The 26,245-nt window shown below is 43.2% G+C and overlaps 1 protein-coding gene across 1 annotated transcript in view; it reads right to left on the bottom strand.

The window, feature by feature from the left end:
* Positions 1-25,891, bottom strand: part of LOC113408162 (complement receptor type 2) — a 128,072-nt gene extending 102,181 nt beyond the window's left edge. Inside the window, exons 1-5 of the mRNA XM_029913822.1 lie at positions 25,814-25,891; positions 24,396-24,590; positions 20,446-20,631; positions 16,308-16,401; positions 12,903-12,988 (exon numbers count right to left, since the gene is read on the bottom strand). Of these exons, the coding sequence (XP_029769682.1) occupies positions 12,903-12,988; positions 16,308-16,401; positions 20,446-20,631; positions 24,396-24,552 (523 nt within the window). The 5' untranslated portion in view covers positions 24,553-24,590; positions 25,814-25,891. The remainder of the gene's footprint in view (positions 1-12,902; positions 12,989-16,307; positions 16,402-20,445; positions 20,632-24,395; positions 24,591-25,813) is intronic.
* Between the last annotated feature and the right edge of the window lie 354 nt (positions 25,892-26,245).

Raw genomic sequence — 26,245 nt, 5'->3', positions numbered from 1 at the left:
AAAGAAGTTGTAGTGAAAGTAACAGCAGTTAACTGAGAGGGGGGTCTATTTTCACTACAGAAATTTCAGTACAAATGTATGACATTTATCTCCTAACTTTTCCATGATTTTCTTCCAATGTCTGTTAATGTGTAAACCAGAGCCATCAGCCAGCATCATTTATACTGTAAAAGGAAGATAAACAATTAAAATCAAAATAGTTATATACTTCAGTCTTACACACATCTTTCTTTAGACTTCAAAGTATTCATTTAGACTACACTTTTCATTGGTTGTACTTTTTTGTATGGTCAGGAACAAATACTAGTTCTTGTATTATGTGTAACTGCATAGAATAGAAACGTTTTAAACTCATTTCAGGTTAAAGGGGAGGTTATGGCATTTTTTTCTTAGTGGCCAAACCTTAGAAAAAGCAGGAGAAAACATACATTGTGGAAGTCACAGGACTAGGGTTAGTCAGCAGAGGTAGTAACTGCAAGGGACAAACAACAAAAAAGTGACTGATGACAAGTGTTGATAATTACACAAGCTAACTAACGGAGAACTAGGCTATCCGTGAATCTGCTCTTCTCCCCACTGTAAAACAAAGCTGAGCTGGAACATTCCTCTAGAAGTTCCGCTCTGCACCAGGAATGGCACCTACGTAGATTTACATAAACAACATTTGTATAGCAGGATATTAGTTTCTTCAGTGTCTAGTCACATTGAATATTCTTATTTAACAATGGACCATGTGAATGCTATGTAAAATACTGTATAGTCCTTATGAAGTCCACGTGAGCTTCTTTATGATATATACTAAACATAATTAAACTCTTCATGATATATACTAAATGCAATTAAGCAATTACTTTAGTTCACATACCTGTTTTAAAGCACCATATATTGTAACTACACACTCAGAGCGCCATATAATCCATTTGAGGAACTAGCACATGCAATGCTGCCGCCTTATAGATGAAATCTTGTATTTGCTTATAAGCTTTCTGGTTTTATATATTTATTTTTCACCCAAGGAACAACATATGATTTTCTCCTTCATTCTTAATAGGGGACTACGGAAGGCTACTGGGAGCACATCAAACCTGTTCTCTGCGCTCCACACTGGCTCAAAAGCAGCAGAAGCTTGACTTGAAAAGCTGGGGAGCTGAGGTTTGGGTTTGGGTTGGGGGGGGGTGCATCAAGGAATCCAGGGCTCAGAGGGTACGTCTACACAGGGATACAGGGCTTCTAGCATGGCTGTGGCTGGCCCACGTCAGCTGACTCAGGCTTGGGGGACTCGGGCTGCAACCTGAGCTCTAGGACATTCCCCCTTCACAGGGCCCCAGCCCGAGCCCAAACATCTACACAGCAATTTTTCAGCTCCGGAGCCCGAGCCCTGCGAGCCAATAGTCACTAAGTTTTTTATTCCTGTGTAGACATTCCCAGAGAGAGCCTGGGCAGCAGGGCAGGCACTCACCTTGGCATGGCAGACTAAGGAAACGGTCAGGACAGTGTCCCTGGTCCTGCTTCCCTACCCTGGGCACCCTGAGCAATCACTCACCCAGCTCCCAGTCTCCTGCTCCAGAGAGGAAATGCCGGCCCCCTTCACAATGATGTGGCTTCGCCCAGCCCAGTTCAATTCCCTGCCTCCAGGTACATCCTCTCCCCAGTGCCCAGGGGGCTGGGACACAGGAAGAGCAAAACCTGGGCTGCCCTATTTCACACTCTCCCCAGGCACTGAGGAAGTATTGTCTTGGGGGGGGGAGGGGACATAGATCAGCCCCCACAATATTTCCACTGCAGAGGCGCTAGCCCCCACTGGCCCTCCAGTTCCGCCACCCCAGTACTGCTTTCCCACAGAATACTGGATCACATTCAAGGTTTCTGTCCTTATTTTCAAGGCACTCCGTGGCTTGATATCTACAGCACTGCCTAAGGCCCCAGGACAAAAATAATGTTTAACAACTAAGCTCCTCTCTACAATAAATATCAAGCTCCTGTGCCTGGGAGACGTAACTTTCTCTGGGTCCGATATGAAACTGTGCAATGAACTCCCCCAGAAACTACACAAACCTTATCACCTTCCACTCCAAGTGAAAGACGCATTTCTTTGACCTGCCGTCTCTAACAGATACATAACAAAATGCATGTTAAAAAGCCATCACGTATGCTCCCCGCCCTCCAGAGAAAACCTACCAAAAAAAGACAGTCCACTGGACTCGTTTCTCCCCTCAGGGAGAGGATCAGAGAATAAACACCACATGACAGATGTTAGTAACGATGCTTAACGTGCTAGCGGAAGGTGCTCAGATACGACGTTCATAAGCAGGGTATAAGAACCTATATCATAACAGAAGTAATGAAATGGAAATAACATTTATATTAGACAAATACCTGTTTCCAACATACTGCATTTAACAGACAAAGCACACAAAGTGTTCAAGTTTGTTGTGGTTGCAGAAAGAAAACCATAGACATGCAGTGTTTTAGTAGATAACCAAATAATCTTATGTTGAAATATTTTTGCATGCAGTGTAGTTGTAGCTATCTCAGTCCCAGGATATTGGAGAGACAAGGTGGGTGAGGTAATATCTTTTATTGTACTCGGGGCCGGCTTTAGGCACCAGCGTTCCAAGCACGCTGACCCCCTTTTTTTTCTTTTGCTTGGGGCGGCAAAAAACCTGGAGCCGGCCCTGATTGGACCAACTACTGTTGGTGAGACAGACAAGCTTTCAAGCCACACAGAGCTCACCCACCTTCTCTCTCTAATGAAACGTTTTTGTTCATGACATGGAAGAAAAAAGAAGAAATAACCCATAGAAGTAATTTATATTCTCAATTTAATATCATAAACTTCTACCCTACTCTCTCAGATGACATTTAATCAGAAGTTTAACCACACCACCTTTAACCACACACCTGACATTTAACCACACCACCTGCATACTTTTGGGTACAGGAAAATATTTTTCTATAAAAATATATACCTTTGAAGATCAAATTACATTTTGATTCATTCATATGGAAATCATGTTCTGTGGTAATTTGATGCTTTGTGGAATCCAGATTTACATCGTAAGAACTGAATAGCAAGAAAGGAGAGAACATTTGCTGAATAAAATATGTTCACATAACAAACAACTTGAATTTAAAGTAGTTTTTTTTTTTTAAAGATGGAGCCTTTTATAAAACTAGAACTGTTTAAAGAAAAAATTGGAGGCTGAATATTAGGAAAATATTTTGATTGTAAGATGTATTAACCAGTGGAATTCTCTACCAAGCACAATGGTAGAAGCATTACTGTTTTGGAATTTTACAGCTAGCAAGGACAAGATACTTAAAACATTGTTTCCTTCTGTAAAATGCTTCTCAAAATAAAACAAATCATATCTGCAAAATCTTATGTCCCTTATAGTTTTCAAGAACGTAAAAAATTCTCACAGGGATTACGTTTTAACAATACAGAAAAACAATATTCAGCATCAGGCATTTCATTTTTAGGTGTATATGTGTACCCTTCACCAAGAGGGATAAGTGTTGTACAAGTAAATTTCACAAAACAAGCAATATTTTTGCCATGGGAACGAGGTCTCTTAGTCAGAATGTTATTCCCACACAGAGTCACTTCTGTATAAGTATAATTTATCTTGCAGACTCAACGGCTCAATAAAAGCAAGAACAGATTAGTATTTAATTTGCTTTTTTTGTCTGATGAGCATATATTTTGCTACCTATATTTTGCCAGCAATATACAAACAAGACTGCAGTAACCACATTTAGGTTGGTTCTCTTTCAATATTGTTCACAGTGAAATTCTAGCACCCACTAGATTTCATAGCATGGAAGAAATTGAACATGACAACACGACGCATGAGAGTCAACAACATTGGATTAACTTCTACTACAGTAAAAGCCCATTTCTGCTGGGTAAGTATCTTTGCTTATGAACTGCCAACACTGGATATTTTATTCAAATGACACTGCAAACTGGGCTTCTGAATATAAAGCTTATCTTAAACAAGCTTCCTGTTTGATGACCATGACAAAATGGAACAGGATTGCAGGATCATAAACTTCACTTCAGTGGGATAAAGTCCAATAGTCCACACTATTAAATAAGCCTCCTTAAAAACACTCACTAGAATGAAACATTTAGTGAGAAATGAGAAGGAAAGTTGGAAATTCTAGAAGTCAGAATGGATTTCTGAAGAATTTCGTTCTACATGTTTAGGAGGGCATTGTACCAATTATTGTTTGTAGGTTGCTGCAGTCTATTAGCTTAGTCAGGGCTTGGACATCACTGGCTTTGCTTGTATGGATTCCAGGGAGTGTCATACTAGAAATCTCATTCACCATATAAACAATACCGGGTAGGTGCTTTTATAAATTCAGTTGTAAGCTATGTTTATGCGGGAAGGCAAATATGCAAATCTTTTCACAACAGTTGAGTAACCAAGTTAATCAGTAAAAGGCAGACTTCACACAATCCAACATGTCAATAGCAAAATTAATCTTTAATTAAAATAAAAAATTAGATTAAAAATAGACTAGATATTAGGTGTAAGTCAAAGGCATCTCAGTATAAATGAACCCCAGGGGAATATTATTCAAGTGACTATGTTATAAAGCAAAGCAACTATTTAAAAAGCCTTTACACAATATTATCTGGCAGTGATACAAAGAAATCCTGTTCTGTGAGAACACAACTTCATGAGCAGTTCTACACAAATCCCATTTTGGGTTTTTAATTTGCTGTTTTTATGTTTTACAGGTTTGAAGACTGAGATGCCCCTTATGAGAAACATTCCTGAAGGTGCACACTTTGGGCCTTAGCCATAGTCACTCCACGTGCAGAATTCCTGCTGAAATAAACTAAAGCGCGGCTACGGGGTTGTGTCCCAGTGCGGTGCAACTTAAGGAGCAGACAGGGAAGGGTTAAAGGAAGCAAAAATTTGAAGGAGTTTTGGACCAAACCACAGCAACGAAGAATTTCTAAATCTATCAGAGATATTTGTATTTTCATGGTACCTGGAGCAGCCCAACACACATCCATGGCTCTGTCTTGTTTTCGTGACCTGCAGTCTTATTTATATCATCTTCTCCTTCTTGTGCATTTAAGACTTATGCATTGATGAAGCACAATGGTCATGTGTTGGACCACAGCATCAGCTAGTCCAACAATTTTAAAACTATGGTCCATGGAGCATTTTGCAGGCAGTCCATGGAGAGCTAACCGTTACATGATGCTGACTCTCATTCTAGTTTCAAAGTGTTAAAATCACAGTGAAAGACAGCTCTGGGACGCCGAGAGAAGGCAGGATCCCAGAGCTTGGGCTCCAGTCTGAGCCTGAACATCTACACAGCAATCTTCAGTCCTGCAGCCCTAGCCCTGCAAGCCCATATCAGCTGAGCTGGGCCAGTCGCGGCTGTGTTGTGGTTCTTTTATTCCAGACCAACTAAACAGCATTCCTTCAATGCTGCATTTTCAGAGCACCATATATGTAACTTTTCCTGACATCCAGGTACATGCAAGAAAAGACAACCCCTGCTGAAAAGGTAGAGTAAATCTCAGAAGGAAATACCTGTTCATGCAGTAAGGAAATGCCATGAGGATAAGTTGAAAATTAGTAAAGAATAAAAATAAATCTTCGGCTAGCTTACCCTTTTTTCTTTTGCCATTTTTTATTCAAAGCTGCACATATTCCTTGAAGAAAAGTAAAAAAACAGCGATAAGGCAATGAAGTTATATTTTATTTAACATTTTGGTAAACACAGCTAGCAAACTTCACAGATAAGTAGTATGGAAAAGCCACTCTTGTATCCCAGATCAAAAATCACGAGAAGCCCTTTCTTATCCAGAAAATGGTTCTGATGTTGGATCACCCAATTTATCACATCTTTAATGTGTCTATACACTGCTGAATGTTTAGATTTCTAACTCGTTCAGAATAATGTTTAGTACTCAATCTAATTAACATTCAAGATGTTCAACCTTTACATCATCTGTTTCCCTTCAAGCACCTCCAAGCTGTTTAAGGAATTTTCTCGACCAAACAGTCATAGGATGTATTCTTATGTCCAACTTTTAGTTTGGCTTATTTAATTTCTTCATTGACTGCTGAAATATTTTAAAAGAATAAATAAAAATTAGAAAATGAATCCATCCGCATGTGTCAGATTCTCTCAATCTTGAACTTGCAAATGAAAACCTCTAATCAGATTGGGCCAGCTAAAACTACATTTAAATTCTGCTGTTAAGATTTCAGCACAATTTTCCCTGATTAGCATACAGGGACTGTTGCATCTTAGAACCATTCAACAGGAATACAGACTGCACAGTAGTTTGGGTTTGCATATTCTTAATCCACATGTGTGATAAATAAAGTGGGGGGGATAGCTCCCTTTGATGGACACCCAGCCAGCCACTTAGCTGTAAAATACCTCTTGGTAGCTGTTCTTTACTGGCTTTACCTGTAAAGGGTTAAAAAGTCCCCCAGGTAAAGAAAAAAAAGTGGGCACCTGACCAAAAGAGCCAATGGGAAGGTAGAACTTTTTAAAATTGGGAAAGAAACTTAGCCTTTGTCAGTTGCTCTTTGCCTACAAGGCTGTACCACACCCAGTTTGGGATTTTCACCCTTTGAACTTGTTTATGGCCATGAAGTTAAGGGGCCATTACAGCTGGTAAAGCAGCAATGGGAGGGGGTTACATCTTCTCCAGGAACTAACATTTTGGACTTTGTAACCAACCTGCAAAACACCCTCAAAGGGTCTCTAGCTCTTGCTCGAGAAAACCTACAGGATGCTCAACAGGAGCAAAAGGCCTGGTATGATAAACATGCCAGAGAGCGTTCCTTCAAAGTAGGTGACCAAGTCATGGTCCTGAAAGCACTCCAGGCCAATAAGATGGAAGCATCGTGGGAAGGGCCATTTATGGTCCGAGAGTGCCTGGGAGCTGTTAATTACCTCATAGCGTTCCCAGCCCCTACCCTAAAACCTAAAGTATACCATGTTAATTCTCTAAAGCCCTTGATTTCTTGGGAATAAAAGGTTCTCCAGTTTACAGCCCAGGAGAGAGACGACACTGAGTGGCCTGAAGGAATCTACTATTACGGAAAAAGCAATGGTGGCGTGGAAGAGGTGAGGCTTTCCATGGCCCTTGGGTGTAAGCAGCAAAAGCAAATCCAGAAGCTGTGCACCAGCTTCGTGCCAATGTTTTCAGCCACCCCAGGACGGACAGAACGGGCGTACCACTCCATCGACACAGGTGATGCTCGCCCAAGTAGAGCCCAACCCTACCGGATGGCTCTTCAAGCCAAAACTGCAATAGAAAGGGAGACATAGGAGCCAACTTTCTCCAGCACCGGTGGGTGCCCACGCCCCCCCGCCCCTTTCTCCGCCCCATCCCCACCCCCATTCCAACCCCATCCCCAAAATCCCCTCCCTAACTCCGCCCCCTGCCTGCTCCTATTGGATCTTTTCCCAAATCCCCGCCCCGGCCCTGCCTCTTCCCCCAGCATGCTGGGTTCCCCCTCCTCTCCCCTCCCTCCCTGCCCCGCGAATCAGCTGTTTCATGGCGCAAGCGCTGGGAGGGAGGGGGAGAAGCAGGACGTGGCGGCGCGCTCGCGGAGGAGGCAGACGTGAGCTGGAGCAGGGGGCGGGGCCACGGGGAGCTGCCGGTGGGTGCTGAGCACCCACCAAATTTTTTCCGTGGGTGCTCCAGCCCCGGCGCACCCACGGAGTCGGCGCCTATGAAGGGAAATCAAAGACATGTTACAGATGGGTGTAATCCACCCCGCTGAGAGTGCATGGGCCTATCCAGTGTTTCTGGTTCCCAAACCAGATGGGGAAATCTGCTTTTATGTGATGTTGCTCTCTGGGCAGAAGAGACGGGGCAGCAGGAATGCTGTGTAAAGTTTGAACCAGATATGAAAATCATCAGATCATATCTAGAACTACTTTTAACAACCCAAAGGTGTAAGTAGATCAGAATGTTTAGCTAGACGTGATCAGGTTTATTTCTGTTTATTTTCTTTATTTTGGCTTATGGAAGTCCTCTGTGCTAACCCCAGATGCTTTTGTTTGCTTGTAACCTTTAAGCTGATCCCCCAAGAAAGCTATTTTGGGTGCTTGGTTTTGGAATTGTTCTTTTAAAATCTAGCAAAAGCCTAAGTTCCAGATGGATTTTCTTTCTTTTTGTTTTTTATAAAATTTACCTTTTTTAAAAAGAAGATCAGATTTTTGGTGTCCTAAGAGGTTTGTGCATGTTGTTTAATTAGCTGGTAGCCACAGCTAATTTCCTTTGTTTTCTTTCTCAGCTCTTCCCTGGAGGGGGTTGAAAAGGCTTGAGGGTACCCCACAGGGAGGAATTCCCAAGTGCTCCTCCCTGGATTCAAAGGGGTTTTTTTGCATTTGGGTGGTGGCAGCATTTAAGAAGGTCAGAGAAAAGCTGTAACCTTGGGAGTTTTATACAAGCCTGGAGTGGCAAGTATTAATTTTTAAAATCCTTGCGGGCTCCCACTTCCTGTACTCAGCATGACAGAGTTGGGAATCAGCCGTGACAACATGGATCAGGAAAACTGCTAGAAACCTGCTTGTAACAGCCGCCTCTAGCATGGCTGTGCTCCAAGCACACAGGAACCGTACCCGCTGCTTGTCAAAGCTGCTCTATGGCTCCAATTTAACAAGTCACTTAAACACAAACTTAAAGCACACACTTAATTCTGACTGACTTCAGTGGGATTTATACATACGCTTAAGTGCTTTGATGAATGGGGGCCTATACAGTGAAAAAAACTGTTCACAAAGGTTAAGCTATTTCAGCCTTTATGGGAATTCTTTGGGAAAGGGTTGCACGTGTGTTCAGAATTTGCTAGCATGATGACAAACACACAGGCTCTGGTAAGTGGAGCCCTTTGCACTGCAGACTGACTAACTGAATGGTGGGAACTTCATTTATATAAGCAACAACTTTCTTATTCTCAAGATGCTAGACTGTCAAATCCAACCTAGGAAGGGCTTGCATGGATCTTCTGACAATTTCCCTTCCTGGCTTCTGTCCTTTCCATTGTTGGTGAGCACCAGACAAACATGCAGTCCTAAGTGTGGAGGAAGTATTCTCACCCAAGACAGAATTACAGAAGTGAAACTTTTCTTGAGGGAGCAGGGGGGAAATGAGATTCTTCACTCCCCTTCTGTTCCCCAATATTGTGAACACAAATTTAAGACAGAATCACAGCAGGTTTCTTAGCTCAGGAAAATATTGTGAATAAATTAGAAGCCTACAGACAGAGAAAGTAACTAAGAGTATTAATGCAGACTTCTCTCCAGGGAACGGCAGTGCAATTTCAATCATGGACATAAATTTTACATGGCGCTACAGGGCAAAAAGTTAGTCAACGGCAGAGAAATTCAAGAATCCTAAAATCCAAGGACCTTTAGCAGGGGGAAAAATGAGATAGAGGAAGTGCAATAGTAAAATAGCCTGGACTGTGGACCTCAGAACACAGTCATAGCTCTAGTGCAGGGGTCGGCAACCTTTCAGACGTGTGTGCCGAGTCTTCGTTTATTCACTTTAATTTAAGGTTTCGCGTGCCGGTAATACGTGTTAACGTTTTTTAGAAGGTCTCTCTCTATAAGTCTGGGGTGGTAGGTTGCCGACCCCTGCTCTAGGTTGCCGACCCCTGCTCTAGTGTATCAAATTAGTTTTTCAGTATTAGGTTACTTGCCAATGCGGTTGTCGATGATGATGACGATGATGACGATGATGCTGACGGCGATGACAATGACAATGACGATGAGTGTATCAATGATAGGCCCTAAAGAGAACAAAAATGTGACCTAAAATATGAAACCATATTCATGTCAATAACCTACAGGAACTCATCCACAATCTATGCATATGAAGCCACACTTCGTACCTTAAATTATACCAGATACGAATGAAAAATTATTGGAGTCACATAAAACACCAGAGTATAAAATGAATAATCATTAGCTACTAGAAACCATGATCTGACCCCTCGAGAACCTCACAAAGAAGAAAAGCAGCTTTTCAAGGGATTGCATAAATTAAAATGACCCTCACACTGTACATTCCATTTTTATTCAAGTGGAAATTTGAACCCAAACTTCTAGACTTTTAGCAAATCCAAGTTCTTCCAATTTACCTGAGGAAGTACCAGCTACTTCTGTTCCTTTGGGAGGGACAGTTGTGGGTTTGTCCTGGGTAATTACAACTAAGGCAAAAAGAAGAGGAAATAGCAGTTATGAACATTACATCAGTCTGCCATCATCAGCTGGCCACTCAGAGTCAGGAGCTTGCCAAACTAATGTTTAGGAATCTGCATCTTTAGAGACAAGACAGACTTATCCCACTTACACGTTGTCACAGCGAGAGCCCAGTTGGGCTATCCTGTAGACTGCTGCTGGGATCCCATTCAGATATTCTAGGGGAAGCCCATAGCAACCCCTACATTGAGCTGCCTACCACTTTCCTTTACAAAAGTTCTCTCTCTCTCTTTAAGAGCTCTAACAGTTCTGTGGTTTGCAGCAGGGATGTGAAAGGCTCAATGTGGTGCCTCTTCCTGTCACCATGAGTTACAAACTGCCAAAATCTGTCATTTCCCTTCAGTTTTACTCATCAAAACTTCCTAGAGGGACTTCTAAAACCCCTGAACATGCTGTTCTCACTGAGCATTCGCTGCAAGGTGTTACCATGTGCAACTCAGAACTACGCATCTCCATCCATCACATCAAAGTATCCTTTGGCCTAGGAGAAGGTGCACTGTGTTGGGAAACCAGGAGATGAGGAGTTCAACTCTCAATATTTCTACTGACTGGTGATGATACCCCTGTGCCCTTCAAAACCCAAGTTATCACTGAGCAACCCATCCTCCCTGAATGAAAGTTACACAAGCTGGGAAGAGCACCTAGATCTATTATATGGCAGACCCAAGACTCATCCACTTAGCCTAACCGAAAGAATTTGCCAAATCTAAATACTTGGCTACGCGGTGCGTACAATCATGGAACATCAGGGTTGGAAGGGACCTCAGGAGGTCATCTAGTCCAACCCCCTGCTCAAAGCAGGACCAATCCCCAACTAAATCATCCCAGCCAGGGCTTTGTCAAGCATGATCTTAAAAATCTCTAAGGAAGGAGATTCCACCACCTCCCTGGGTAACCCATTCCAGTGCTTCACCACCCTCCTAGTGAAAAAGTTTTTCCTAATATCCAACCTAAACCTCCCCAACTGCAACTTGAGACCATTACTCCTTGTTCAGTCATCAGGTACCACTGAGAACAGTCTAGATCCATCCTCTTTGTAACCCCCTTTCAGGTAGTTGAAAGCAGCTATCCAATCCCCCCTCATTCTTCTCTTCTGCAGACTAAACAATCCCAGTTCCCTCAGCCGCTCCTCATAAGTCATGTGCTCCAGACGCCTAATCATTTTTATTGCCCTCTACTGGACTCTTTCCAATTTTTCCACATCCTTCCTGTAATGTGGGGCCCAAAACTGGACACAGTACTCCTGATGAGGCCTCACCAATGTCGAATAGAGGGGAATTATCATGTCCCTCGATCTGCTGGCAATTCCCCTACTTATACAGCCCAAAATGCTGTTAGCCTTCTTGGCAACAAGGGCACACTGTAGACTCATATCCAGCTTCTCGTCCACCTTAACCCCTAGGTCCTTTTCAGTGGAACTGCTACCTAGCCATTTGGTCCCAAGTCTGTAGCAGTGCATAGGATTCTTCCGTCCTAAGTCCAGGACTCTGCACGTATCCTTGTTTAGCCTCATTGAGGCTATTCGTGCATATATAATCCATTGTCTTAGTATGTTGTGCATCCTCCTCTAGTGGTTGGACAATATAACAATTTACTGCTGCTCCCACCTATTATAATTAGTTCTTTAACTTGATAGAGCTCTATGCTGCAGTACCTTAAACAATCCCTTAGCCTGAGTCAGCTGGCACGGGCCAGCCACAGATTTCGAATTGCACTGTAGACATATTCTTAGATGTAAAAAGCATTGTAATCAGTATTTCAAATTATCCAAATAGACTGTTTCAAGAGACAGACTTTAGCTGTCCTTACTAGAGTAAGGTCATTTAGTATCTTCTACAGCTGCTAGTTAGACATTAAATGAAAGTCCAGCGGAGGGCAACAAAAATGATTTGGGGGGCTGGGGCACATGACTTACGAGGAGAAGCTGAGGGAATTGGGGTTATTTAGTCTGCAGAAGAGTGAGGGGGGATTTGATAGCAGCCTTCAACTATCTGAAGGGGTGTTCCAAAGAGGATGGAGCTAGGCTGTTCTCAGTGGTGGCAGATGACAGAACAAGAAGCAATGGTCTCAAGATGCAGTGGGGGAGGTCTAGGTTGGATATTAGGAAACACTATTTCAGTAGAAGGGTGGTGAAGCACTGGAATGGGTTACTTAGAGACGTGGTGGAATCTCCATCCTTAGAGGTTTTTAAGGCCCGGCTTGACAAAGCCTTGTCTGGGATGATTTAGTTGGTGTTGGTCATGATTTGAGCAGGGGATTGGAATAGATGACCTCCTCAGGTCTCTTCCAACCCTAATCTTCTATGATTCTATGAAATGGGTAACTCCTTGCCACAGATTGAACAGAACTGCAATCACTGATGTCAAGGAGTTTTGCATATAGAAATCAGACTCATGTAAAAACAATGCTCAGACTAAGATTTTTAGGGAAATTGTATGAAAGATTACAATAGGAACAATGAGGGAAAAGAGCGCTCTGAAATGGCGCTTTCAACGGCTCCTGGAATTACTGAACCTATTTGCCCTTAGGAAATACATCACTGACAAAGTAAGAACAGAGACTCCTCTGAAGCACCAGCTATGCTGCATCATCTCCAGACGTGAACCGTTCTTAAAATCATTAGATTAGTTTACCTTGGCAAAGTGGAAGCTCCTTATCCCAATCAACTCCATTTCCCACAACCACACATTGGGCAGAAGTCGTTCCATTTAATCTGTACCTAAAGAAAGAAAAATGGTTCAAGTTTGTTACTCATGTAAGCAAAGAGCTAGTTAACTGTCCAGAAAGATGGAACGTGGTTTCTTTCTGCCAGTAGGTGGAGACAAACCATTGAAAAAGGGACACATCTAACACCATAGGACCAAGGAACACTAAGGCCAGGTCTATCCTGCACATCTATATCGGTACAACTACCTTGCTCAGGGGTGTGAAAAATCCATACCCTTGAGTGACAGTTATACTGGCCTAACCCCCTCACGTAGACAGCGCTATGTCGACAGGAGAACTCCCGCCAACATAGCTCCTGGCTCTTGGAGAGATGGATTAACTATGCTGACAGGAGAGACTCTCCCATCAGTACAAGAGCATGTTTATATACAACAGTACAGCTGCGCCGCTGTACGTGAAGACCAGGCCCTGTGTAGTTAATGGCAATAACGAGATACAAACCAGAGGATATAGCTTCCAAAAGCGTTAGCAGGAGAGAATCCTTGCTTCTGGGCTATGTTTAGCAGATGCTTGGGAATACTTGTTAATCCTCGGAAAAGGGGAACAAATTACCCCTCTTCTAAATTAGACATTTTTGCACTCCTATCGCCAAGAGGTGAAAGAAGACCCTACCACCTTTGCTACAGAACTCTTCAAATACCCAGAAAACTAGTTATTTTACAGATCACTGCTCACAGTGCTTTGACATGGAAAAAGGGTTTGGACTTGCTGAGTAGGAGGCTGTCTCTCATACTATTCTAACACGTAGGAGGAAGTGTTTGAGCCGCTGACATTCTGCACCTTAGAGTTACTCTGCTTTTCTCTGCATAAGAACTAAAAACCTCTTCTCTGCCTTATTGTGTCAGGCTGGCTCAGCTGAAGCAGCTCTTGTTACGTTTTCTCCTACTTTAACCAATGCTGCCCCTGCTGGGCAGCCAGAAGCACTGCATCTCCAAGTCATAGACTCATAGACTTTAAGGTCAGAAGGGACCAATATGGTCATCTAGTCTGACCTCCCGCATGATGCAGGCCACAAAAGCTGACCCCCCCACTTTCCCTTTAGTCCATTTAGTCCATTTAGCAGAAGGTCCAGCTAAACCCAGCACACAAAGTTGTGAACATACTAGCAAAGCTACACTTGGTCTTCACTACAGAACACACTAAGCATTCGATTACATTGAAGTGAAAGAACTTGAAGAAATCAATCTCCTGTGAAGGCAGGGAATAGAGAGAGAGAGAGAGAAAAAGAGAGAGAACGAACAGATGGCAGCCAAGCAGGTGATAGTTTGTAAAATAGAATTACACCCACAGACAACCTGCCGAAAGCAGCAGTGGGAGACAAGACAGCTGCCCTGAGCCGTCACCCACTTGCCATCGCCCTGTTCCATATTCAAAATTCAAGCATCTTAACTGTCCAAGATCTAACCAGTGTCATTAAACCCAGAGCCCTCATAGGCCTTCACAATTCCAAAGCCTGAGGCCCCTATAGGTTACTGCAGAGAAAGTCACCAAGTCCTTCAACAAGAGCTCAGAAATGTCTGTGGATCAAACTGACTTCATCCAGAAGGCAGGATAATGACCAATCTACAGGATAAGCCAAGGGATTTAACTCCCACCTCTGTGGAGCCGGAGAGCCAGCCTTGCCCCAGGGAGTTACCTCCCCACACCCAGATACATCTAATTGAGACTGGGCCTTGACATCTCCCCCACCCCAAACATCCCTTGGGAGTCCAATCGCTGCTTCTTGGATAAGCTACCAAAGTTGTGATACAGAAAAACAAAACCCTACACAACACCTGCATTCATGTCATTTGCGTGCCCACACAACACAATCCATTCAACTAGCAGGGAGGGTGAAGAGCTATTTAAACCAAGTACAATGCTGTCACAAGAACAAAGGGTAAAAACTGGCCATGAACAACTTCAGGCTGGAAATTAGAAGGTTTCTAACCATCGGAAAGGTGAGGCTCAGGAGCAGTCACTCAACTAACGTAGTTTGAGAGAGAGCCAGGCAAGTTTATGGGTGCAATTATATGATGGGGTTGCTTGTGATGGCAGGGCTCAGCAACCCTGGGGTTAGTTTCCAGTGTGTGTGTTATGTTCCTAACGGCTCACGCTTCAGGATTTCATCCAGTCCCCTGCAGCAGTCAGGCAGGGATTCCCCACACAATGTATTCTGAGTTGGTTTCTTTTATCTCCTTCCTTTGAAGGATCAGGGATGGCCATGGCTGAAGATGGGACACTGGATGGGAAAGGCCAGGACTCGGAGGTGGCATCAAGGACTCTCACCTCAGTGCTTGGCGGCTTGCTGGTTCTTGCTCACATGCTCAGGCTCTAGTATGTGAGGTCGTTAAGAAATTTCCCCCCAGGTCAGATTGGCAGTGACAGTGGGGTTTTTTTTGCCTTCCTCTGTAGCATGTGAGTGCAGGTCACTTGCCAGGATTATCTCAATATATCTCACTTCAACATTTCCCTGCCATGACAGGGTCCTGAGGAATTTGTGAAACTCAGGCCCTCCTAGTCTCTGCCCATGGCACATAATGGTCTAAGCTCCTGTGGCCTGTAGCATTTTAGACTAATTTTCGTTGAGTTTAGTATGTGGGTCCCTGGGAAGTTTTTGTATATATGTGATATACAAGAGGTCAGACTGGAGGATCTGGTGGTTCCTTCTGTCCTTAAACTTTGAGACCCCAAAAATCCAACACACACCTGCTCAGTGCAATGAAACCACAAGCTATTTTTGATTCCCCAAGGCTTGGCAACATAACCCATATGGACAAAAACAACAACTGCATTCTAGGCTATCCTGGGTAATACTGAGATCTATAAGGGAGGGACAGACAAGTATTAGCTATTGTAGAGCAGGAAGAGGTCTGCTTCTACCTGGTGCGGCATTTTATGGACAATATTCTGCCACTAGCTCCCAGCACCCAGACAGAAACCCCTGTAAGAAGGGAGATTTGGCACGGATCAGTAAGTGCCACATGTCCTGTGAGGTGGGACTCAATCTCATGACCCATGATCCAACCCCTGCTGGATGATCCCCTGAGGGCTCTAGGCTGGGATCTTCAAAAGCACCTGAGCGAGTTAGGTGCCCATCTCCCACTGCATGACAACCACAGCTGGGTGGCTCTCTTCCTTCAACTCCTTTGAAAATCGCAGGTGTAATTCTTAACAAGGGCTCAGCCTATGGCTACAGATGTATAGCTCATCACTCACTTGTGTTCTTGAAGTTAAGCAGGCTTTCTACTCTCATTTTGCCAAACTTCACCAGCACTTTTACACCAGTCTAGGTTCTGTTAATTAGTCAAAAGAAGCAACTTGCCACTCACCCTTCATTACAGGAAAAGTTTGCTGTTGCACCAAACCGGAGATCGGTTAAATGAACCCTGCCATTTTCTAGTTCTAGTTGTTTACATGGTCTTCCTAGAAGAGAACAAGACTAATATTAGCGTTACCTCATATTACCTTTATGGGAGAAAGGGGATATGCTAATTTGCACCCCCTAACATAGCAAATACCACGGCAGATCAAAGCCAATGGTCTTGGAGCTCAATATCTGTCCTGTACGACAGCGGTCAGCACCAAAGGCTACAGAGGAAATCTTACAACCCACATTATGGATAATTGTGTAACATGCCCATGGGAAGTAAGGAGAAGTGGAAGCAGGATGATGCTTCCTAATCCCACACAGACGGTGGTTGTGTTATATCCTGAATCGAGAGAATTAAGATCCCCTTGCAGATTTAGTATAAGTGCAAATATTCATATTGTACATGTTAAGGCCCAGATCCTGAAAACTCATATACGTAACCATATTCATGTGGGTAGATCCATTGACCGCAACTGGCAGCAATTACAAATAAAAAGTAACGTAGTACATGGGAAAAAGGATGGATGGCATAAATTATGAAAGGTAAAAATTGATATGGGGAGCTAAAGACATCAGTGAAAGAGTCACAATTGGCATGGTTACAGACAATAAGGAGAAGGTTTTGAAGTTCATTAAGACACAAAAGAAATCCTACTGTAAGAGAATGTACCCTGTCCACACCCTAGAGACTGCTGTAATAATCTTTGTACCAAGTATGCCTTGTGAGGCATCTGAAAATTTATAGTTTACTGGTCAATATTGTCCTGATAAAATGCATGGCAACACTGTATGGGAAGTTATATTTCCCTGTATAATGTTAACTCATGTTGCAAACCACAGCACAAGCTGGCAAACAGCTCTGTTTCAAAGCAATGTGTGCTCTGCTTAATTTACATTTAAGTAATCATCAAGCAGGAAGAAAAAACCTCCAAAGAAGAAAAAGCAGGAAAAATCTTTCCCTATAGACGTTTTGTCAGCTGGGAATGTTTTCCAAGGGGCAGGACTGACACTACAAAAAAGAAGGGAGGAACACTCCCAGGCACCCCTCCTCCCTCTCACTCCGTCCATCGAATCACTGCACTAGAAGAGACAAAGGAAGCAGCCACTGAGCTGAAGAAGGGGTCCTCACCTAAGAAGCTGGGTCAGTAAGACTGCTGGGAGCATGTGGTAAGAAAAACTTTATTTTGAATTTAACATAGTTCATTAACTTGGGCACCAGTTGTGTTTTATCTGGACTTCTCTTGTAACCATTTCGGACTTATGCCTCATTACTTGCATTCACTTACAATCTCTTTGTAGTTAATAAACTGGTTTGATCTAATCCAGTGTGTTTAAATTGAAGTGTCTGTGAAACTTCAACAAGGTGTGTGCATATTATTTCTATTGAAGAAATAGAGACTTGATATGAATTTGTATTGTCCAAGAGAGGGCTGGCCAATACAAGACATACATTTCTGGAGGGGGAAAAAGTTTGTTGGGGTCACCCTGCAGTATAACCAAGGCTGGTGAGAGCCAAGGTGGGGCTGGCTGAGACATAGCTGGGAGTGACTTGCACATTGGAGGCTATTGTGAGCAGTCCAGACTGGAGGCTATAGCAGTAAAGCATTGTAAAGGGCACCCAGGTTAGAGGGCAGGGGTGACAGATTCTCATAAGTCTGGATGATACATTGAGTATACCACGCCTAGTAATGGTACAAACCTGTTACTAAATGGAGATTATGATGCAGGAAAGGCAGAAGTTTTCAGTAATTATTTCCCTTTTCTGTTTGGAAAGAAGCATGACAACTTAGACTCATCCAAAGAGTATGATGAAGTACTTTCATGTCTATTAGTAATTAAGGAGGAAGTTAAACTACATCTCCTAGGGATAAACATTGTTAAATTAACATCTTTTCCCCCCCCCTAATGGAGATATCCTATCTCCTAGAACTGGAAGGGACCTTGAAAGGTCATTGAGTCCAGCCCCCTGCCTTCACTAGCAGGACCAACTACTGATTTTGCCCCAGATCCCTAAGTGGCCCCCTCAAGGATTGAACTCACAACCCTGGGTTTAGCAAGCCAATGCTCAAACCACTGAGCTATCACTCCCTTGGATACAGTGAGCTATCCCTCCCTATCTTGGGATAACTTGCACCCAAGTGTCCTAAAAAGTTGGCCAAGGAGATCTCTAGCCCACTGATTAACTTCTAATAAATCTTAGCGTACCAGGAAATTCAAGAAGAATGGAGAGCGCTGATCTTGTGCCAGTATTCAAAAATGGCAAACAGAAGGACCTAGGTAACTATACACTAGTTAACATGATCTCACTCACAGACATAATAATTTAAAGGTATTGTGGGATTCAATTCCAAGGGCAAATCTATTCTGACCTCTTGTGCAGTGTAGGCCAAAATTTTCCCAATTCATAAGGAATTAAGAACCGAAATATAATTAATAACAATCAATATGGTTAAGCACATTTGTGTTTTCTGGACCAGCTTCTAAGTGTCTCATCTTTTTTTGACTCGTACCATGTTCTTTGCCTCCATTTTGTGGCAGTATGTTCCACAGGCTTGTTATGCCTTTTGTAAATATTTGTTATTAGTTTTCTTGGTACGTGAATCCTGACTTTAGACAGCTAAAAACTGCATGTTCCTCAATCAAGTTCAGTGGAAGAGCTTTTCTTTGCCCCTACAAGAGTTATTTGTGATGCTTTCTCCCGCAGTAGACTTATTGCGAAAAAGAATGAACTGTATCAAAAATTCACTCTATCTATATGGAGTTCAATATAGACAGACTGTATCCATGCAAAGATAAAGTTAGTACAATCATAAAAAGTGCTGGGAAAAATCTCTCAATGCAGACAAGGCATGTAAAAATTGTGACCTATTTACTAAGGCCTGATCGATTCAGCAAAACAAGTCCTGCTGAAGTCACTGGGATGTAAGAACGTATTAAGTGCTTTGCTGAATCAGGGCCTATATATAAAGTATTCCCTCAAGCCAGCTGGCCAGAGTAGGTGAGTCTAAGGCTATTCAAGAAAGTCCCATCAGTATTCAATATGACAAATTAAATCATAATTTAAAACATATGCACAAGGAGGCAGAGTTAAGGTTCATCAGCATCCAACTGAATATATCCTTACTAGTTACTGTAGTACTGCATTGACTAGGGACTTCTGTATGGAATAGAGCATATATAGTCTTGAGATGAGGAAACTTGCAAAAATCTTATTGTACTCTTAGCAATGAAGCCAAGAGAAGTACTCTCTAAGTTTTGTCACGAATTAGTATTTTGTCCAAGTTTGTAACACATATTATTCAATACTGGGTTTACTTTTAGTACAGTGAATTCAGTATGGCTGAATTCTATATTTCGTTATCAGGGATAGAGCAACTACAATTTTTCCAAAAAAGACAGACACTTACCACACCAAAGTGTTTCACTTTATTGCAGTATTTGTGATGCTCCCTATACTATCAACAGGAAATACTATGAACACGATGAATTTAACCACACCAAGCTGTAGTTGTCCAGTGTTCTGTGGCACCCACGTTAATAAAGTTAAAAGATGTGACATGGTAAGAACCAAGATCATTAGGGAAACTAAAGAGGGTTAAAGCTTAGATGTCCTTTACTTTATACCTCCATTTAAAGCTGACCCGCATAGGTAGAGTATCAAATTCCAGTAACTTCACTGGTGTGCACTGAATGCCTCCCAGTCACAGGAACATTGTGTGGACAATGGGGTTTCTGGTAGAGAAGATCTGCACTGTTCTTAAGTTTAGATCTACTGTTACATAACAAGATATTCAGCACATGGCCTAAAAATCAGGAAGAAATGTGGTAAACCTATTCTTGCTCTGAGTCCTATTTGAGAGTATTCAGCACAGAAGGTTGATGTTACTGGAATTGTGTATTTTAGCTGCTCTCAAAGCAGCCTAAAATTTTTAAAGTCAACTACTAATATAACAAAGAACTGTCCAAAATGTATTTAGAAAGTGTTTATGGATACCAGTGCTGAACTGTGAACCACTTACCCAATAGAAGAGAGATTCCTAACTGTGTCAAGATGGCTTGCACATCAATTGAAATGGAAAAGCAACAAAGACACTCACCTACACAAAACTCAGGATCTACTGACCATGTTGAATTTGCAAGACATGTAACTACAGGAGACTTTCCAGAGTCCAAAACGTATCCTGGGTGACAGGAGTATTTCAGTTCGGTCCCAACAGGATAGGAATTGTTCACTACCCCAGGCAACTCAGCAAAACTCAACCTTGGAGGAGAATCACAAATGCCTAGCAATAGAGACAGACAAGGAAGGGAAAAAGTTAACTACAATATGAAAGATATTCAGTAGTCTGTTGTAACAGAATACTTGTTTTTGAGAAGTTACAAATGATTTTACTGGGAACAATTTGGATGTACTTGTTTTCATTACAGCCTTGAAGCTAGTTCACTGAATGGCCCTTGATACAAAACTGCTGTACATTAAAATTTTACATTATTTACCATGTATACATCACCCTGAGCATATATGGTAACGTAAGGTAAGTACATTGTGCAAAACAAGACAGTCCTCCACCTCACAGGGCTTATGATCTAACGCAGCACAGGCTCAGAGAGACTGTTGCAACCATACCGAGTGACATGAAAGAAGGTGACGTACAGGGCAAAGGAGACCAAGGGAGCAATCTATAGAAGAGTACATGAAACATGTCTGGGTTTAGAAACAAGCGAAAACAGCTGGTGGAAAGCTATCTCTGAGACAGCTGACTTTCATATTTCTCATGCGATGCATGGACACTGTATGACAGGCATGAAGACAAGTGCCAATGAGAAACAAAGTCAGGAAAGTAACTGAAATACTTCCCGATGTTCTGTATTGTATTGTCTAAGGGGCAACCGATCCTAAATTCTCAATTACTGAGGGACAATCTTCACTCGTTGCTATATTTGTTTTCCACAAGCTACTCTTAGCATAACCTTTTATGAGCGATGTACCCGAAGAATTGGATACTAATACCTTAACCGTATCACTGATTTATTAACCTTAATTTAGGATATTGCAGATTATGTACTATATGTACCTTATGACTTTCAAACCGAATTTTGTACTTTTGGATAATTTAAGCGTTGTACCCAGATGTACAGATGCTCTTTTATTAACTTGTGTATTAGATCATTTTAATATTAGCTTTAACGAAGTTTTTAATCCATTTCTGTACAGTCACAAACCTAAGGCTGTAACAGGGGAACTTGCTCATTTTATAATCTTAGGAGTCTTACACCCCAAACTTAGTTTTACTGAAACTGGTCAGATACAGCAGCCGCACCTTTACCTGCTGTTCTAAGTGGCTTTTTCTTTCTCCCCAGCCTGCCTCCAACCACGGACAGGAGACACCCCCAGCCCCCAGAAGCAGGCCCTGGCCATTAACACTCTCACCAACGGGACACAGTTTAGCCTCCCAGGCAGAAGCGCTCCCGGGGGCCCAAGGCTTGCAGAGGTGTGGTGCCAGGGGCCAGGGTGGGGCAGCGGGTACCTGTCGCTGCTGCGGGGCTCGGGCCCCCTTGTCCCGAGTCTGATGCAGCCCGGGCTGAGGGGCTGGATGGGGATGGGGACCAGGCCCCTGTGTGATGGGGAGGGCCCGGGGGAGCCGCTGCGGCTCCGGTCCCCGCCCAGCCCGGCACCGATGCGGGGGGCGGGGGACCAAGGGGACTCTGTGCCCGGGCAGGGGCCACCCCCCACCCCGACCCACTCACCGCGAGCCCCAGGCAGGAGCAGCAACAGCAGCGTCAGGAGCCCCTGGGTGCCGGGTGAGCAGCGCAGAGCCGAGACCATGGTGAGGCTGGCAGCGGAGTCTCAGGGACGTGACTGCTCGCTCTGGCTCTCCCAGCAACGTCAGGGGACCGGAGCTCGAGTGAGGGTGAGGAAATGGGGCGATGAGCAGGGGCATAGCCAGGAGAGGATGGGGCAGGGCCTGAGAAGTGGGGGCAGGGCATGTTCAAAAGTGGGGCTTCTGTCACTGTTTTGCACCCAGGCACTGCCCGGGGAGCAAGTGGTGGGGTCATGGGAAGGGGAGAGGAGGCTGCACTGGGCCCTGAGTTATTGGTTCACCCCAGGGATCAGCATCGAGCCTGTGTCCCAGGAGGCAGGGGGACCTGCCCAGGCACATACATGGAGTGGGCCGGCTCGCCCCGCTGCACGTGTGTCTTTGTGGATGCAGCCGTGGGCACATTACATGGAGGGGCAGCTGCTCCTGAAACCACCCACCAGGTCTATCCCTTGTTTGCTTTTGTTCATTAGGGTGTAAAATTGAAACATTTAAAGCCCTCCATGGGTTTCCCTTCCAGTCTGTATCCCTGAGTGCAACAGCCTTCCCCGCTGCTGCTGCCAGGAGCGGGCTTCCTACAGCTGGCCGGAGCTGTTTCTTTCAAAAGATATAAAACCCATTGTTTGTACTAACCTAACTCTGTTCACTTTTTTTCCTTTTGTGAACAAGCTGTACGTCACTGTTATTATATTAAGCCAAAAGAGTCTGAGACAGGGGGCTTAGACAGGGACTGTGTTATTTAGACATTTTTATTTAAAAACGACTTCCTCTTTCTTTGATGGAAATTCAACCATCAGACATGGCAGGTATTTAATCTGAATAAAGATGCATTTCCCGCACAGTCTCAGCATTGAGAGAGGTGGGGGGGAAGGAACAGGAAACAGTCCCATAATGCATAGACCTGGTCCATTCCACACTGCTATGTTTTGTTTCTGATCCAACACAGTAGGAAACATGTTCTGACATTCTGGCAAGAGTCACTCAGAGTCAGGAGCTTGCCAAACTAATGTTTAGGAAACTGCATCTTTAGAGACAAGACAGACTTATCCCACTTACACGTTGTCACAGCGAGAGCCCATGTACTATCGGTTGGGCTACCCTGCAGACTGCTGCTAGGATCCCATTCCTATATTCTAGGGGAAGCCCATAGCAACCCCTACATTGAGCTGCCTACCACTTTCCTTTACAAAAGTTCTCTACAGTTCCGTGGTTTGCAGCAGGGATGTGAAAGGCTCAATGTGATGCCTCTTGCTGCCATTATGAGTTACAAACTGCCAAAATCTGTCATTTCCCTTCAGTTTTACTCATCAAAACTTCCTAGAGTGACTTCTAAAATCCCTGAACATGCTGTTCTCACTGAGCATTCGCTGCAAGGTGTTGCCATGTGCATACTCAGAACTGTGCATCTCCATCCCTCACATCAAAATATCCTTTGGCCTAGGAGAAGGTGCACCGTGTTGGGAACCAGGAGATGATGAGTTCAACTCTTATTAATTCTACTGGCTGGTGTTAACAATCCTGTGCCCTTCAAAACCCAAATTATCACTGAGCAGCCCATCCTCCTTGAACGAAAGTTACATAAGCTAGGAAGAGACCCAGATCTCTAATATGGCAGACCCAAGTCTCACCCACTTAGCCTAACCGAAAGAATTTGCCAAATCTAAATACTTGGCTACGCGGTGCATATAATGAGGCTATTCATGCATATATAATCCATTGTTTTAGTGTGTTGTGCATCCTCCTCTAGTGGTTGGTCCTGATAACAATTTACTCCTGCAACCAATTATTGTAATTAGTTCTTTAACTTAATAGAGGTCTATGCTACAGTACCTTAGGCCCAAGAGTCAAACCTCAATGACACAAGGAGGTGGAGGACGGGACATTAGTTTCACATAGACTTCTTTTTTCTTGTTAAGAAACCCAAAAGTTACATAAAACCCACAGCAGAAACAAGTTATTAAAATTGTAGAGCACTCAGCAGTTAGGAAACCACAGAATTAAGGTTACCCGTGAGATCTTAATTTTTCCTCCTTGTGTGTACGTGAAGCAACAGCCATTTTTTAAGGATTACGTTTCCAACAGCAACCAGGTTTCCCACAAGTGATATCTTTAGATGATTAACGCCTAACTGAATTTCCTCATGTTTATGGGTTTGCCTAGAAATCAAAATATTGTTTTTTTCTGGTGGGAGAAAGTAGAACAAGAGGAAGATAAAAAGAGTCAGTCACCTTTGCATTCAGGGGCAGGCCCATTCCAGACTCCATTGATGTTATCTTTAGTTGTACAGTGAATGGAGGCCTCTCCAGTAAGTGAGAAATTATGGTCACATTTGTAAGTTACCGATGAGTTACAGTCAAAGATTTCCACATTACTGCCATTGTGCATCCCATTGGTAATATTAGGAGGAGGAGAACAAGTAATCGCTGAAGGAAAAGAGAATGGCATCATGAATATTAATACACATTTCAGTTAGAGGTGAATTGTAAAGATTACATAAACATTTGTTTACAATTCCTCCCAAAAAGGGGAAAAAATTTAACCCTTTGAGAGTGTAATTAATAGTGTTTTAACAAAATGTGAGGCATTACCTTCCTTAGATTTACAAGACTTTCTGCTTTCAAACTTTTCTCCACTCCCAACATCCGTTCAGCTAGAAGATTTTGGCTCCATTAAACAAATCCTGGATAACAGCCTTATCAGAACACATCTCTCCCCTACATTATATACAAGGAGCTGGGACTCTTTGATTGACATCCTTGAAAGACAATAGTTGCCCTTCTACAATGTTCCAGAAGCTGAATGCTTAAATTAGAACTTTCCTTTTAACTGCAGCTGGTTCTAGACCAGATGGCGATAGCCTGGTTGACAGATCCACCCCACGTAGTGTCCAAAAGGACAAAAAGGTTAAAGCAAATAAATTGGGAAGAAGTTTTAATACTGGGTTTCACTCCAAAATAGCCTCAAGATTTTGAGTGTGAAGTCCAGGGTTGGTTGGTTGGTTTTGAGGGGAAGGGAGGACAATACTTAACAGGGAGGAATTACACTAAATAAAAAAAAGTTGGATGAAAGAGTTCAAAAGCAGCAGAGATTATTTGGTGAGGCATAAGAAACTAATCGAACCCCACCATCCCCGTGTTCACGGTTCACTTGTGTTTAGGTCATTAGTTGGGTTGGAATCTATACACCAGACAGCAAGCTCAAGGGGAATGCTCTGTAGGGATAGAGAGGCCTGTGGGGTTTTGAGTTTGTTTGGAATGTGGCTTCTACAGAAGGAACCAGCAACACAATGGATCCTCCTACACTTTCATCATGTCTCCCCGTTCCCAAAAATATCTATATGATGGACATAATCTAAATCGAGTGAATATAAAACACACATGAAAGCTCTGTAACCAGGGCCGGCTCTAGGATTTTTGCCTCCCCAAGCAAAAAAAACAAAACAAAAAACAGAAAACAAAACCAAAAACCGAGAGTGCAACTGCCAAAGCAAAAGAAATAAAAAACCACCTGGAACGCTGCCCCTGGAATTCTGCCACCCCAAGTACGTGCTTGGTTTGCTGGTGCCTAGAGCCGGTCCTGTCTGTAACAGTTATTCTGCAACAGCTCCAATCATGAGTTCCTCTTAAAGCCATAAAAATAGCCTGACCTTGACAGGTTGGAAGTTGACTCCATTCAACTTGATCTCCCCTCACCTCACATTGGATGAAAGTCCGCCCACGTAATCTGAACCTAAAGAAAAGAGAAAAAGTTTCTTACCTAACTCTCTAATTACTCCTGTAATAGTCCAGAACTTTGGAAAAGGGGTTCTTTCTGCCAGTAAGTGACCCTGTAGCGTCATTCTTGCTATAAGTACCAACATGATCCCTAGGGCCAAGGAATGCTGAGTAGTAAAGCCAATGTAGAACAAGCAAATAGGTGGGTATAAGATTGCAGAGACCATGTTAGCAGGTGAAATTCTTCCCCTTAAAGTCTATACTAGCCAGATGCTTTGGAATTTCTGGGCAATATCTTTGTTAAACCTTAGCAAAGGGAAACAAGTAAGTCTCTCTTCTCCACATTTTTTAATGATTCTTACTTC

The sequence above is a fragment of the Terrapene carolina genome, unplaced genomic scaffold, assembly GCF_002925995.2.
Source record: "Terrapene carolina triunguis isolate 2854851 unplaced genomic scaffold, T_m_triunguis-2.0 Scaffold926, whole genome shotgun sequence".
NCBI classification, from domain to species: domain Eukaryota; kingdom Metazoa; phylum Chordata; order Testudines; family Emydidae; genus Terrapene; species Terrapene triunguis.
The sequence above is the reverse complement of the archived record's forward strand: the minus strand, read 5'-3'. Positions and strand labels throughout refer to the sequence as shown.